The following is a 15,000-nucleotide window of genomic DNA, read 5'->3' as shown; positions in this document are numbered from 1 at the left end:
TACAATGCTGTAATTCACCTACAGTCTTGAAATGCTCATTTGAAAACTACTTGAGAAGCCAAAAGTGTAAAAACCTGCTAGGAAAGTGTATGGCAACATAGACAAATGGTAAAAAAAGAAGAAAAAAAAAAAGAGAAAAAATAATAATTTTAGATTAACATGAAAATTCATAAAACTGTAGAAATCTATAGCTTATGAACTGATTGATTGCTTTGTACATTTTGTTGATACGTTTTGTACTTTTAACATTAATGAGGCTAGTGTTAGTCGTAAAACAAGGTGTCCAAAAATAAAGAAAAAAAGAGAGTATGAAAAAAAGGAGAGAAAAAGCAACCTTTAAGAAGACTGCCAACTAATAAATCTACAATGCACTACATCTCTGAAAAAGTCACAGAATATATTATTCTTTCCATTTGTTACGCTTTCAAGTGTTGTAACTTATTCCTCGTTCATAAACCACTCTTTAAAACTAGGAAAAAAAAGACAAAGAAAAAAAGGTCCCATACAGATGTTGAACTTTATACTCATTCATATGAGAGTTAAGATATTGCTTTGATTGGGATATGAGTATTACTTGAAATAAAGATCCTTAATTACAATAAAAGATATTTGAAAGAAATAACTTGGGGGGGGGGGGGGACAACATATATATACATATCTAGAACTGCACAAACACCTAGCCCATATCTCTGAGACAAAGCCAGAAGATTTTGCTATGCATCACTTGCTGTATCACTTCCTGTATCCTTTTCCGAGGTTGATGATGTAGCAACGTAAGGAGAATCGCTTCCAGTGTCATGTACTGGTGAACTGTCACCCTCAGTCCCACTCACACCCTCTTCGTAAGAATTTTCAATAACTACACTTGTGTCGGAATCAATTATAATTTCCGAATTATCTAAAGTTATAACCGGACAAGGCTCAGGTTCTATAGCTTCATCACTCTCAAAATGCTCCCATGGATCTTTTACCATACTAGGCGACACAAATTTATCAATTGGGACGTCACTTAAGGGGGTATTTGCATGCATTCTTCTTGGATTGTTGCCGTTATTTGAATTGAACCTGTTGTGATCGCCACCGAACCGGCCCCCACGCTGATTTCCATGATTCTGCCTCCCTCTCGGCGAATTCCCGTACCCTTGGCCTCCCTGGCAATACGGACTGGGCATTCTTCCTGCATTCTGCTGGTATGGATAAGGGAACCTCTGTGGGGTCTGGTTTGTCATGTGTCTTCCACCTCCTCGGTTGTATCTGCCACTCCCACCACCACCTCGGTTTCCCCCACGTCTATTGCCATCATGATTGCTACCGATCGCCGAGAAGGGGATAAAACTCTCTGCGGCTCGCGACGGACTCGTGTTCGAGGGCGAGTACTGGTCTTTGAATCCCGCAGACGCATTGCCCCCATAGCTGTTCGACCCCGTCGGTGGTCTAGTCATTAGCAAGAATCCAGGAGTTGGAGCTTTCTGTGGCGTCTTCTGTTGCTGTCCCTGACCACCAAGGAACGGGTTAGGGATGCGACTCATAGTTATGAAGCCGCGAGAGGAGAGTAAAGAAGGCGAGGAATTTGAGACGAAGAACACGCTCCTTCTCCGAAAAGATGCGTCTGTTTACATGAAGCGGCGTTCGCAACGGCGCATAAACCCTATTTCATTTCCCTAAGAGGAACTCATTCGATATCTTTGAATATGTTTTGTTAATATTGTAATAATTCGCATTTTCTGGGATATTAACATAGTCTTTCCTATTTACAAATAGGTATCTTGTTATTTTATGTTCAACTCGAATTTACACCAAGCGTCAAGAAGGTCAAGGTTATACCGATATGTTTTCAATAATAAAAAATTGTCCTATTCTTTCAATTATGATATTATCAGAATAAAAACTCTAAATTTTAAAATATAAATTGAATATATTTTTCGAAAAAGATAACTTGACAAAGAAAATAAACACTTGATTCAACACCCGGCGCTTTTAGAAAATGGAGGTCGAAGGCGGAACTTTCATGTTTACAAATCTCGAACACAACCAGCGGCCACTTTCTGGTGAATTATCGTTTAAAACCTTGCAAATGAAGCGAGAAGAAATTACTTTTTGGGAAGAGATAGACAGAGAAAGGAGAACTCTTCGTATCTAGATAGACTGAGGGAAGAAAAGGGGGAAAAACCTTTGCTGCGCAGTTCAAGAAAGAAAAATGAAAATATAAAAACAAAAAAGTTGACAGCAACTTCGCGGAACTTCAGTCACTCGGGACAGCTAACAGGCAAGCACGACTGATTCAAGATTTAATACTAATTAATTTAATGGTAATTTAATTGTCAGATATGCAATATCTAATTTGAACAAACCGTTGTGATGAAATGATGTCCATATATTACAATTTTTCCTCAATATGTAGATCTCTTCCCGGATAACAAAAAAAAAAAAAAAAAAAAAAAAAAAAAAAATATATATATATATATATATATATATATATATATATAATAATAATAATAATAATAATAAATAAAAAATTAAACAAATAAGTAAATAAAATGTTAAGAGGTATGATAGACAAGCACACTAATTAGAAATTACATTATACCACCATATAACAACAGTCTTATCAACACAAATGAAGTTGCTACACCAAAACCAGCTGTCAACCACAACATAACAGATAAAAAAATACCACCTGCAAAATATACCACCTGCCATGATTAAGATATATGCCCGAAGTCAAAATCAGGTACAAAGTTTTCTAGGTTGTAGAATTCCCAAGTAAAACACTGCCTGCCTGCCTGCCTGCCTGCCTGCCTGCCTGCCTGCCTGCCTGCCTGCCTGCCTGCCTGCCTGCCTGCCTGCCTGCCTGCCTGCCTGCCTGCCTGCCTGCCTGCCTGCCTGCCTGCCTGCCTGCCTGCCTGCCTGCCTGCCTGCCTGCCTGCCTGCCTGCCTGCCTGCCTGCCTGCCTGCCTGCCTGCCTGCCTGCCTGCCTGCCTGCCTGCCTGCCTGCCTGCCTGCCTGCCTGCCTGCCTGCCTGCCTGCCTGCCTGCCTGCCTGCCTGCCTGCCTGCCTGCCTGCCTGCCTGCCTGCCTGCCTGCCTGCCTGCCTGCCTGCCTGCCTGCCTGCCTGCCTGCCTGCCTGCCTGCCTGCCTGCCTGCCTGCCTGCCTGCCTGCCTGCCTGCCTGCCTGCCTGCCTGCCTGCCTGCCTGCCTGCCTGCCTGCCTGCCTGCCTGCCTGCCTGCCTGCCTGCCTGCCTGCCTGCCTGCCTGCCTGCCTGCCTGCCTGCCTGCCTGCCTGCCTGCCTGCCTGCCTGCCTGCCTGCCTGCCTGCCTGCCTGCCTGCCTGCCTGCCTCTCTGTCTGTCTGTCTGTCTGTCTGTCTGTCTGCCTCTCTGTCTGTCTGTCTGTCTGCCTCTCTGTCTGTCTGTCTCTCTGTCCCCCCCTCTCTCTCTCCCTCCCTCCCTCTCTCTCTTTCTTATGGATTAGTTGCAACTTTTATCAAAGGGTTGAGAAGAGTTCAGTCAGAATTATCTGAAGTAAGATTCAATTTTGATAACATTTTCGTTTTTAACATTTCTGGAAAGAACATGTTCACACTCCTCAAAGGCAGTAGTATAATGTCTTCATGATTATGTGTTAACTCCTAGACTGTCATTATTTAAATTCAGTTATACTTCCATTCAGTACTTGGGTTTTGTTGTGGATGGAGAGAGTAATACACCCCAGCTTTGTAAGAGTGAATGAAAGTATCGTGAAGGAGTTTCAATCTTTCTTTGGCTTAATGTTATAGGGCTGTCATCCATAAGGTTGCCTCCCATACAAGTCCCATTATTTGTGAGGCTCACAAACCTCAAAAGCTGTCTTACAATTTGTTGAGTAAATGTAATCAACTTCATTATACTCCCTCTATTGTTCCATTTTGGAAATTTCAAGACCCGAACTTCTGTATGTGCTTGGGGCTGACACTGGGCTGACACTCGGGACTTTGGGTGTAGATGTCATTCTCTTCCAGTATGTAGATAGCCATCCTTTCCCAGTTACTTAAGTTGTTTGGAAGGTCTTAGAATGAGAGACCAAGTATTTAGCTTTAGAAAGTAGTACCTTACCATGGTGTACGGCATATAGATGTTTGAAGTGTATTCTTGAGGTTGACCATAAACTTTTAGTTTCTTTGAAGAATTTCAAAGGGAATAACAACAGAATTGTTTGATGGAATATATTTCATAAATTCAAGTTAGTACATATAGCTGGGGAAGATAATACAAGTGCTTTATTTTTTGTGTTTTTTGAATAGCGTAAGTTTTTGAAGTCTGTCTGATATCTATCTGGGGAGTGACATTTAAGGAGGAGCTGTGTGAAAGGTCCCGTATTTTCTTGTCTATACTTATTGGTCCAACTTGTCAGTCTGTGTGTGAATTGACAGGATAGAAGTATCATTTCTGATCTTTTGTTTGGATAGGTGTCATTTAATAAAACAACAAGAACAAAAAGAAAGTACGAGGCATATAGATCCTCGGAATATAGGTATCTAAAACTCCATAAATGAACTAGTTATTACTGATATAAAATTGTAATTACAAACTTGTGTGATGGCGGTGATTTAAAGGAGAGAGACAAAAATCATGAAGATTTAGTTTCAATTCCATTTATTACGATGGATATTCTTTACTGTGACATACTGTCTGTTTTATTTTGCCTTCTAAATCTCTCCCTGTGTGCAAGGAATGGCCGGGGTTACCATTCACTGGTAGCGCGCAGGATCGAACGCAGGTCAGCAAGATTGCAAGACCAGCACTTTCACCACTGCACTACACAGCACACTGTATTAGTATTATGAAGAACTGAATTACCTTTTTAATCTTAGTTAAGGAGATGATAGTGTCAGAAGTTATTTATAATTTTAAACATTTCAGTCAACAAGAACAAATAAGGTAATAAAGATAAAATGAGAATAAGATTTAATTATTATTATCATTATTTTTTACAGATATTTGTTTTTCCATCATGCACTTTTCCTAAATAGCTTGCAGTTGTAATCATGCAATATTAGTTTCTCGTCTTAAATTATGTCTCTTAAGTGTCTGAGTGCCTATAGATTTAGTCTTGTCTGTATTTTTTTGTTCATATGATACATCTTTGATTCAAGGCATATGCATGTCAGCTCTTTCAGGTCGTCATGAAACTTTAGCTTCTTACACTAATATTGATACTCATTAGGTATCATATCAAAGAATATGTTTGCTTATAATTAAGGTATCAAATACACCACTGAAAGAAGGATGAGAGGCTGAGAGCCAAGGTTCCATTAAGAAGTAAAAGGCATTGCAGATTACTCAACACCCATTCACGATGGGTAATGTCCTATCAAGTCAGGAGTCTATGTCCCACTCATAGTGTTGACAGGTCTCTCACCCGATCATGAGCCAAAGAACTAATTTATCCCAGCCTTGCCATACTTTATCCAAAATTTTACCCATTGTGAACCCTCCCAATACCTTGCTCGTTGTTGTCGTGGGGGAGCTTAGGAGGCGGAGACTTAGGCCCAATGTAGGAGATCACCCCTACCTTGGGCCTCAGCCCTCGCTTCAACTAATTTTACATGGTCTTTTCTTCTCCCCTTTCCTCTTCTGTATCTTCATCCCCTTCCTCTGTGAGAGCTGTTCTGAAAGGATGAGAGGCTGGCTTTGTGTCAGTCATGAGTGGCCTCTGGGAGCCATAGGCATGGTATTCCCTTGGTTAATTGCCCATACCCCTGATTGGGACCCTGAGGAGTAGACTGTTTCTTTTCCCCCCATTTTATTCAGGCTCACCATGGCCAGTAATGAAGATTCTAAACCCTTAAGAGGAGCATTAAGGATTTTATTGTACACTTTATTACTTTTAGTATTGTTAATAATACTGTATTAATCATAATGTCAATAATTACAATAACAGCATCGAAATTAAAAGCATTAGCATGTAAATAGCGATAACTCATGGAAGAGTGAAATCAGCAGGTCATGTAAACTGCTACCTGACCCCTTGGTGGCTGAGCATTTGTGGAGCCATCTATGTGCAGATACACTTTACATAAAAAATACTAGAGTGAACATTATTATTTTGACAGCAGTGGGTTAAAATATTATGCTTCTTTAGACTGCATTTGACTGTTTTTTTGGTAGTAAGATATGCATTGTAATATTCAGGGATGTTGTTTACTTGTAGTAGCCTACTAGATTAAGATACTCTTAACCCCAAGCCGCTGGGCATGACATGTACGTATATGCAATTGCCCATTGTGTGTGTTGAATTTAGTAATTGTTTTTACATATAGATGGCTCCACAAGTACTAAGTCACCAATGAGTCAATTATGTGAACAATGTCTCACCTGTTTACCCTTTTCCTTGATTTTCGATAATATTTTCTAATATTTAATACTGCTGTTAATAATGTCAGTAACAATATAGTAATTATAATGTTTAAACAAAAATAGCAGTGTCAATATTGATAGGATCAGTAAAAAACAAAGCGTTTTCCCGCATTTTCAAGGAAAAGTGAGGTCGCAAGATCTACTAATTGACTCCTTTATGACTAAGCATTGGGAGAGCCATCTATGCGAAGAAACATTTAACCAAGCATTGCCAAAGGGAACACACCATTTTCCCGGGTTAAAGCATGTCTTACAATTTCCAAGATCATTGTCCTTGCTTGAGAAAGAAATATGAGCCTCCAAAATATTCTAGGAATGAGAAGAAAATGTCTAACTAGTGTCTTTTTGACTAAAAGGATAAAAACATAGTAGTAAAAATATGCTATACTTTTAATTTATGAATATATTTCTTGTCAGATTTGATGTCGCTATTCTACACTCGGGTAGCAAAGTATGCTGCTTTTATATTTTATCAACAGTTTTATTTACTTCCTTAATATGAACAAAAAGTAATTGTCTGACTTCTTTTACAGATGCTGATTTCAAGTGATTTTTTCTCAAAAGCAAAAGTCTAAATGAAATCATGGAGGAAGAAGAAAAAGGAGGGAATGAACGCACACAACCCCTCACTACCAGAGGGTTCTATGGCAAAGGTCAGTCACGGGACCGAGTGCTGCTGCGCATTGCCAAGACCAGAAAACACCTCAAACAGAGACCTCTAGTAAGCGAGTACAGACCTGGGATCTTGGGTCCTCCTGCCACCTGGAAGACCTTTCGTCGCCAAGCGGATGCCATCAAGTTCGCCCAGGTGCAGGGGAACGGGCTCATGGTGTTCTCCTTTGAGGGGGAAGCGCTTGGGCAGGGGGGCAAGAGGAATTTTGTGGTGACGCACCCAAAGATGATGTGGATCCATCAGTGCGAGCGCAGCCCCACTCAGAGGTGTACATATGAGGTCATCCAGGAGAACTCTGTATGTAAGCTTTACTTTGACCTTGAGTTCATGTACATGCACAGTCCTGAGAGTGATGGTGTTAAGATGACCAACACATTTATTAAGATTGTATGCTACTTTCTCCAGAAGGAGTTTGGGGTGAGCTGCAGTCGCAAAAATATTATTGACTTAACTAGCCATTCTTTTGCAAAATTTAGCCGTCATTTGATTTTCAACATTCCAGGTGTGGCCTTTGCTAATAATATCCATGTTGGAAATTTTGTAATCATGATTTGCAATCAGATAAGAACCTGGGCTAGGGAAGGCATGAAAGAAATGCCTGGCTTTACATTCAGTGATGTGGAAACTCTATTTGTAACAGATACCAAGGGAAACAAAGTACTATTTTGTGATGAAGGAGTTTACACAAAGAACAGGAACTTCCGAATTCTCCGTTCAACAAAATTAGGAAAAAATACACCTTTAGTGATAGCTCCAGAGAACCAGTATGTGCCACTGACAAAAACAGGAGATTCTGCAGAGGAAGTGTTCTTCTTGGATTCTCTGGTGACAACAGTCAGGGAGAGCCCCAAAATCTTGACTTTTGGAGATGATGGGATGAAGAGACTGAAGTGCAGGCAGAAGGAGAGAGAAGGTGCAGGCCCAGGGATGGAAGGGTTCAGCCACTCTCCTTACCCAGAGATAGACAAGTACATCCAGAGCATCCTTGGTCATGGTTACATCCGCTGCTGGTTTTATTTCCCACAAAGTGAACTGCTAGTTTATGAAATAGCCAATAATAGGTTTTGCCACAACATAGGTAGGGAACACAAGAGCAATGGGGTAATGTACGTTGCAAACTTGAAGCTAGCTGTTTATTATCAGAAATGCCATGACTCGGACTGCCAGGACTACCGGTCAAACCCCATCCCACTTCCAGAGTGGACAGTATTTTGGAAGAACATGGGAGACGAAGAAGTAATGGAATGGATTCAAGGCTCTCAAAATGGTGAAGATGACATTTGGGATGACAATGAGGAGGACAACACCCTTCTAACCATGGCAGCCACACAGATCGAGAATGAGCATAATAATATAATGGATGTGGCAGCCACAGAGTTTGAAAATGAGGATGACAATAATCTTTTACTCATGGCAGCTGCAGAGGTTGAGAATGAGCATCTGTCAGACACCAAGTTGAACACTGCTGTAAAAAAGTTTGAGATGTGGGATAAAATTGACGAGATGTCTCTGTCTTCACTGAGCCGGCAGAGTTCTCAGAAAAGCAACCCCTGGGATAGGTTGTCCCTCATATCATCTCCAAACAGTTCCTTCTTTGACGAGTCTTCACAGAAATCCCTTGACGATTGCAGGACAAACTTTTGCCCAGAAACCTTCCTCGCAAACCAAAGAGTGCGGAAGAACTCAAACACGTATGATTTTGACTCCGATGAAGAGTTTGCAAGTGCCGCAGCCAAAGTTGAGGATGAGCTTCAGAGTCAAGCTGGGGATGAAGTGGAGTTCAATAGCTGTGGACTTGATGATGAGGACTTTTTGCTGCCATGGATGTAAAAATTCTGTATTACATGATACAGATTTTAAATCTATTGTCAGTAAGTATGGAGATTAATATCTTTTATAGTACCTTTAATGTTCTGGTACAAAAGTTATCAAAGTTATATATTGTGAACAGAGATTTTATTAATAAATATTTATTAAGTTACTACTGGTCTGTCGTGTATTAACATACTACATGCTCATTTTTACAGTGTAAAAAAGCCAGAGAAAATGAATGCAAAATTCTTAACATATTTTAAAGTAATAATAATGAAGGTATATTATGGTAATCCTAGCATGAGCTTTGGGAAGGCATTGTATATCCAAGATATTTATATATAAATTTGACAGTTTCAATTTATTATTGATGCTTGCTTCAGAAATGTTACTTTTGTATGTTTTGTTGAAAACATAAAGGAGGTTTGGTTAATATGTTATGAGTCATTATTTTAGTTCGAAACTCATTTGCTCTCAATTCTGAGTTACATAATTCTGGATATATTTTCAAAAAATTTACATAGTTTCCTGTATAATATATAAGTTAAATTGATTTAGATAAATTTCAATCTGATCTAGCAAAAAAAAAAAAGAAAAAAAAAAAAAAAAAGAAAATCACTGTTGTTTAACATTTTAGAAATTGTGATTGTAAACATCATTGTCCATGTAAACTTCATTAGGACTTAAAATATGGTGAATTTTGATAGAAGTTTAGGTAGCAAAAAATCTGCAACAATGTAATTTAGGACTTTGATTTTTTTTTTTGTCATTACTATTATTGTTTTATTATATTTTTCTATATGTTGGAATGAATACCACTGCACCATTTTCCTCCCAGTATACTGACAATACAGGAAGGCATGTATGTCCAAAGTTGTTGCAGATCAATTGCACAAACATGCTTATATTAAATGCTTTATTTTATAAGTTTAAACCTTTATCTACAACATAATAATTTATATAAAGCTGGTTTGTTAAAATTGTGAGACTTAACCCAATAAATATTCACTGTATGAACATATATATATATACACAGAAATAAATACATATCTATCAATTAAGATATGCATTTTTATCGGACAGATAGAAAGGTAAATATATATCTATCAGATAGAAAGACTGCTGTGCATTTATTTCTTTGTATATGCACATCTGTATGTGAATATTAATTAGGTTCGGCCTTGCACGATTTGAACAATCTAAACAATAGTCATTAATACCCTATCATGAAGGCAGTCCGTCAACATGAACATATCAATGTCTGTGTTACAATCGAAAGCTTAAATCAACAAAACACGTGATTAATGCATGTTTGGACAATTGGTTTTAAACCACTTCGAGATGTGGATACCCTCACATATAGGTCGACTTGAATGCTACCAAATAGTCATACAGTGTTTAGTCATAGGTTTTGTACTTTTCATACTATTTTTAGTATTGGATATATGCTCATATTTCAGGATATATTACTTATGCACCAATGGTGTAGCAAGAACAGTCCACTATTCAAGTAAAGAGTTATAGAAGTCACTACCATGTAAAAAAGGTGAATTATTATCCATTTATGTTCTAGCACATTTATTTGTTTTTAACCATTAACCATTATCCATTTATGTACTGAATATAGATTTTTATATGAGGACAACAACTTTTCTTCCCTTTTCTTCTATCAAATTTGATGTTTAAGTATGTTCATTTATTATGTTATGTATCAACTATGTGATGTTACTATATTAAAAGCTTTATTGGCAAAAAATAATAATCAACACCTTTAAATTACCATCTTTGAGAGCTTAGCATTGACAATAATGCACCAAAAATTAATAAGTAAACCGTGAAGTTGTACTTTGACTTTCACTTTTTATCTGCTTAGGTTCGAGATGCTTTTGCGGGTAAACAAAAGAAAGGAGGAGAAGGAGATAGAGAAGAAAGTCATTGCTGTAGAATTGGAAAACAGTAACGTCTATGTCTATTATTTACCATCATCAAATTTTTACCAAGAATATCTTTCTAATGACCTAAACAGGTTAATAAATACTCCTATATTTAGTTCTCAATTTATGAAAAATAAAAAGTACAAAACTGTCTGTCTCCGGCCAATAGTTGTGTACCATCACCAGCACCTTTTTAGATACATGAAGGAAAAAAAAAAAAAAATCTGCCATTTGCCCTTACATCAATGGAAAGCAAATCAGCAATTGAGACAAATAACTATAAAAATATATGTATTGTCATGCCTTTTTTCCTCAGTATTCTAAATTGTTCTTCAGCTCCTGCATTCAGCCTATATAATAAGATATATGATCCAGTATACCTTTATAACAATATGAACAGCTGAATGCTTTTATGCTTTACAAGAAATAGAAAGATCGAGATAAAAAAAGAAGGATTTGCATAAAATAATAAGTGAATTTTAAAACCATTATCTGTCTAAATATAAATCTGAAAAATTATGTATATAACAAAAATAATATACATTATTATGAATATTACTACTAATAATGTAACAATAAACATATAAATACAATATTATAAAAGAAATCTCATCATATCATATATTTTATAAACAGATTCTCTTACCCTTGCATAAAAAATAATCTTATTCTCAACAATATTTTCTTTAATTCTAAGGTGTAATTATTCTGATATCAACAAAAGGCATTACTATCACATGTTTAGATTTTAAAATTAAATTGGTTAATTATAGGTCACATATAGTATTCAGGTATAAATTGTTTGGATGTGGTCCCTATAATGAGTATCAATACAGAAATAAAATGTACATTGAATGCTATATTAACCTGGAAATTATATGATCATTACCATTAGTTACCCCTTTTACAATGGAATGTTTAAGAAAAATTTATACAAAATAATTATCTCATAATGAAGAGGAACATATCACACATTTCATAAAAAAAGTATTCATATAAAAAAAAAAGGAGAGAAGGATAAAGAGAGAGAGAGAAAAAAAAATAGACTAGTCACTAATGAAGAGATCAAAAAAATACTGCGGAACCATTTACCACTTTTCTTCTCGGAAGTTACCATCTGATGCTAACTTCTAGAGCTTAGACGCGGCTCCTTCGTCTAATATCCAAATGAGTTCTCCATTAATAGGTTTGACCATTCCGGATGGCAGAGCTTCACTGTCTCCAAGGATACGCTGAAAATGCAATCATACAGTAGAAAAAGACAGCACATTGGGTAATAACTGATAAATAATCCCGGACAATTTATGGCAAAAAAAAAAAAAAAAAAAAAAAAAAAAAAAAAAAAAAAAAAAAAAGGCAAACACAAGACTTAATAAATAGTCATCTTACACTCTGCTCTGCTGATGACAGAAATAATTACTGCCAGTGCAGAACAAAAACTCTAGTTCTTATGATACCTTGGTGGGAATGTTGCCGGAGGGAGGAGTAGGGAGAGAGGGAGGGAGAAAGAGGAAGGGGGAAAGGGAGAGAAGGGAGAAGGAAAAGGAAAGTGGGATGGGGAAGGAGGGAGAGGGAAAGGGTGAGGGAGCGAGAAGAAGAAAAGTGGGGTGGGGAAGGAGGGTGAGGGAGAGAGGGAAAGAGATGTTAATACCAGCAAACTATACTAGATGATACTGACTTTTGGAGGTGGGATCAAAGTTTCATTTTACCAGCTGTATAATCCACCTAAAGGCAATAATTATAAGTGACTTTAAAATACAGCTTATGTGTAACAGACTATCATATCAAGTTTTGCATATACACAATCTAAAAGAAAAACATAGCAGCTAACCCCTCACTCGATAATCATAATGCACTGCAAACAATGGTTAATTGCAATCGAGCCTCACCTTCACCATGTCTGCTTTTCCTTGTCCAGCCATTGCAAATATGCAACAACGTGCTTTGTTGATCACCGGGAAAGTCATGGTCACGCGGCAAGGTGGTGGCTTTGGGGAGTCGCTGATGGGTGCGATCCACAGCTTGTCCTCCTTCAGCAGTGCGTGGCCTATTATAAACGTATAAATATATTTCAGGTAATCATGTCACCTTACGATTGTATTCCTGACTATTATTTAAAACATTTAATTTTTCTATTTCTCTATATTTCTTACACCATCTTTTTATTGCATAGTTATTCTATTGGTTTAAATCTTCATAGTTATGACTTCATGATTCTTCGTAGCATACTTTCTCATTGGGAAAATGCTCTTTTCTATCTCCCCTTTTCAAGTCATTTTACTGTTTGGATCATGATGATTTATTTGTAAGATCTTGCCCAGGAGTAACTACCTCTTTTACTGTATTATCATAAGAAACAACCAATGCTCTTCACTTGAGGATAGTGGGTTTCAAGTGGTGGTTCTAGATGGGGTGGGAATGGAAGATCCTATGTAATAACTATAGTACTAATGAGAAACATAATGGCATATCTTGTATGCATGACTACACAGATATTGAGAAAAACTAAAATGATAATTTTCACGGAGATGCAAACCATGATTAAGTATAATAAAAAATCTATAGAGAGTCAAACAGCCTTAATTATAGTTTAACAAAGATACACTTGTAGTGACCCAAGTGTTCTCCTTAGCCGCTATAACTCTGCTGCTCAGGTAAAGGGGCAACTAACCTCCATAATATACATGCCCATAAGATCAAGTTTTGTGCACTTCCCTGGCAATCGAAGCGTCAAATAAAGGATTAGTCCAATGTTGTGCAAATTTGTTGACCTTAACCAGTTTGTTGAAGATATGAAGTCACAGTGATATAAGCTTTGGGGGAATGCTGTGCTAGGTTCAATATCACCACCATCATGAAATAATAGTAATAATTATAATAATAATGACAATAAAAATAAAAAATAAAATAATAATGAAGATTATAGCAGTGAAGACACCTCGACCTAACTGAAGGCCACCTGACTGGATTCTAAATGACCTTTTGTTTAGGAATAGTGATGGATGACTGACAGGCCCTCTTAGATGAGTGGCCTCAGTGTCAGCGCAGGAGCCAATGCTCTCAATGATGTATAAAACCTAGGACTCACGACCAATCAGGTGGAGTCAGTAAGACAGGGTCAGAGAGAGTCAGAGAGAACACACTCAGAGAGGTCAACACTGGTCATACGATAGGTAGCCTCTGAGATATCTAGCGAGTGCTTGTGTTGTGGGGCCCCTGACTAGTGTATTTGATTGTATTTGGGCTGAGTTGTGCTTGTGATCAGTAAATAAAAGTAAGAGCAGAAACATTCTGTCTTTTGTACCAACCTACCATTATCAAAAGTTGATCTAGAACCTTGCCTTCAGTAGAAGTTCACTATAAAGATGATGTTGATAATGATGATGATGATAATGATGATAATAAAATTACTATTATCATTATATCATTATAATCATCTTCCCTATCAATAAATTTATCTATTCAATAATTTTACTGAGTGCTCTATCCTCTATCCCCAACCCCCCCAAGAACCACCACTGAACCTTTTGACAAAATAACTGATATTGATGAAAGTGTTTCTGTCTCCATTTCCCAACGACATGGTTGCACTACCCCCTCACTTACCAGGGAAGAGAGATGCTGTATGCCCGTCAGGTCCCATGCCCAACAGCAAGAGGTCAAATGTTGGCCATTCCACATTGGGGAACTTTGCTCGCACCTTCGCCTCATAATCCTTCGCCGCAGCTTCAACTGTGGGTTGTTTTCACTTTAATCTACCATTCCAATAACAGCTTCATAAGGATATATACAATATATTTTAAAACATACTATTCTTCATATTATCTTTACAATTACTGTGAATCCATCATAATAAAGTTACTTAACATGTGTCATTAGTAAACCACATTTTCTTCTTACATCCAAACTGGTAACACACCCTACCACCTACCTACCTTCAAGACTCGGATTAATAACCACAAACTGTTCCGCTTTTAAGGGAGTGCTCTCAGTGAGACTCTTGTAGACCTTAAATGTTGAGTCGTCGTGGTCGAAAGGGACAACTCGCTCATCGCAGAAGAACAGGGACCACTTATCCCAGCTCGTGGTGATGGAGGGCAAGCCTTTACCGAGGAATTTGGCCAATGAGCCGCCTGCGTGTAAGAATGGCCAAGGATTAGTTGAATATCATAGCAATGCATCAGATGA

The 15,000-nt window shown here is 37.8% G+C and overlaps 3 protein-coding genes across 6 annotated transcripts in view; 1 reads left to right on the top strand and 2 right to left on the bottom strand.

The window, feature by feature from the left end:
• The window catches only part of LOC113822431 (uncharacterized), a 2,552-nt gene extending 918 nt beyond the window's left edge, over window positions 1–1,634 (bottom strand). Inside the window, exon 1 of the mRNA XM_027374968.2 lies at window positions 1–1,634. This exon is cut by the window's left edge and continues 918 nt beyond it. Coding sequence (XP_027230769.1) covers window positions 714–1,529 — 816 coding nt within the window. The 5' untranslated portion in view covers window positions 1,530–1,634 and the 3' untranslated portion in view covers window positions 1–713.
• A 343-nt stretch (window positions 1,635–1,977) lies between these two features.
• On the top strand, window positions 1,978–9,044 carry LOC113822429 (DNA-directed primase/polymerase protein). 4 transcript variants are annotated; one of them, XM_070116191.1, is made up of 3 exons: window positions 1,978–2,266; window positions 4,706–4,805; window positions 6,927–9,044. In XM_070116191.1, the coding sequence occupies exon 3, from the start codon at window positions 6,977–6,979 to the stop codon at window positions 8,894–8,896; it is 1,920 nt and encodes a 639-aa protein (XP_069972292.1). In that variant the 5' UTR covers window positions 1,978–2,266; window positions 4,706–4,805; window positions 6,927–6,976; the 3' UTR covers window positions 8,897–9,044. The 4 variants fall into 4 exon arrangements, with proteins under 4 accessions (XP_069972292.1, XP_069972291.1, XP_027230768.2 ...); XM_070116190.1 differs by lacking the exon at window positions 4,706–4,805 and having other exon boundaries at window positions 1,978–2,309; XM_027374967.2 differs by lacking the exon at window positions 4,706–4,805 and having other exon boundaries at window positions 1,979–2,266.
• A 1,879-nt stretch (window positions 9,045–10,923) lies between these two features.
• The window catches only part of Pgls (6-phosphogluconolactonase), a 98,339-nt gene continuing 94,262 nt past the window's right edge, over window positions 10,924–15,000 (bottom strand). The window contains exons 2-5 of the mRNA XM_070116193.1: window positions 14,748–14,945; window positions 14,419–14,544; window positions 12,702–12,859; window positions 10,924–12,044 (exon numbers count right to left, since the gene is read on the bottom strand). Of these exons, the coding sequence (XP_069972294.1) occupies window positions 11,943–12,044; window positions 12,702–12,859; window positions 14,419–14,544; window positions 14,748–14,945 (584 nt within the window). The 3' untranslated portion in view covers window positions 10,924–11,942. The remainder of the gene's footprint in view (window positions 12,045–12,701; window positions 12,860–14,418; window positions 14,545–14,747; window positions 14,946–15,000) is intronic.

This window comes from Penaeus vannamei, chromosome 38 (genome assembly GCF_042767895.1).
Source record: "Penaeus vannamei isolate JL-2024 chromosome 38, ASM4276789v1, whole genome shotgun sequence".
Taxonomy (NCBI): Eukaryota; Metazoa; Arthropoda; class Malacostraca; order Decapoda; family Penaeidae; genus Penaeus; species Penaeus vannamei.
Note: the sequence above shows the minus strand (reverse complement) of the source record. Positions and strands in the feature narration are given on the sequence as shown.

Bases quoted from the DNA above. Each gene is read 5' to 3' on its own strand.
- LOC113822429 (XM_070116191.1), top strand. From the start codon at position 6,977: ATGGAGGAAGAAGAAAAAGGAGGGAATGAACGCACACAACCCCTCACT.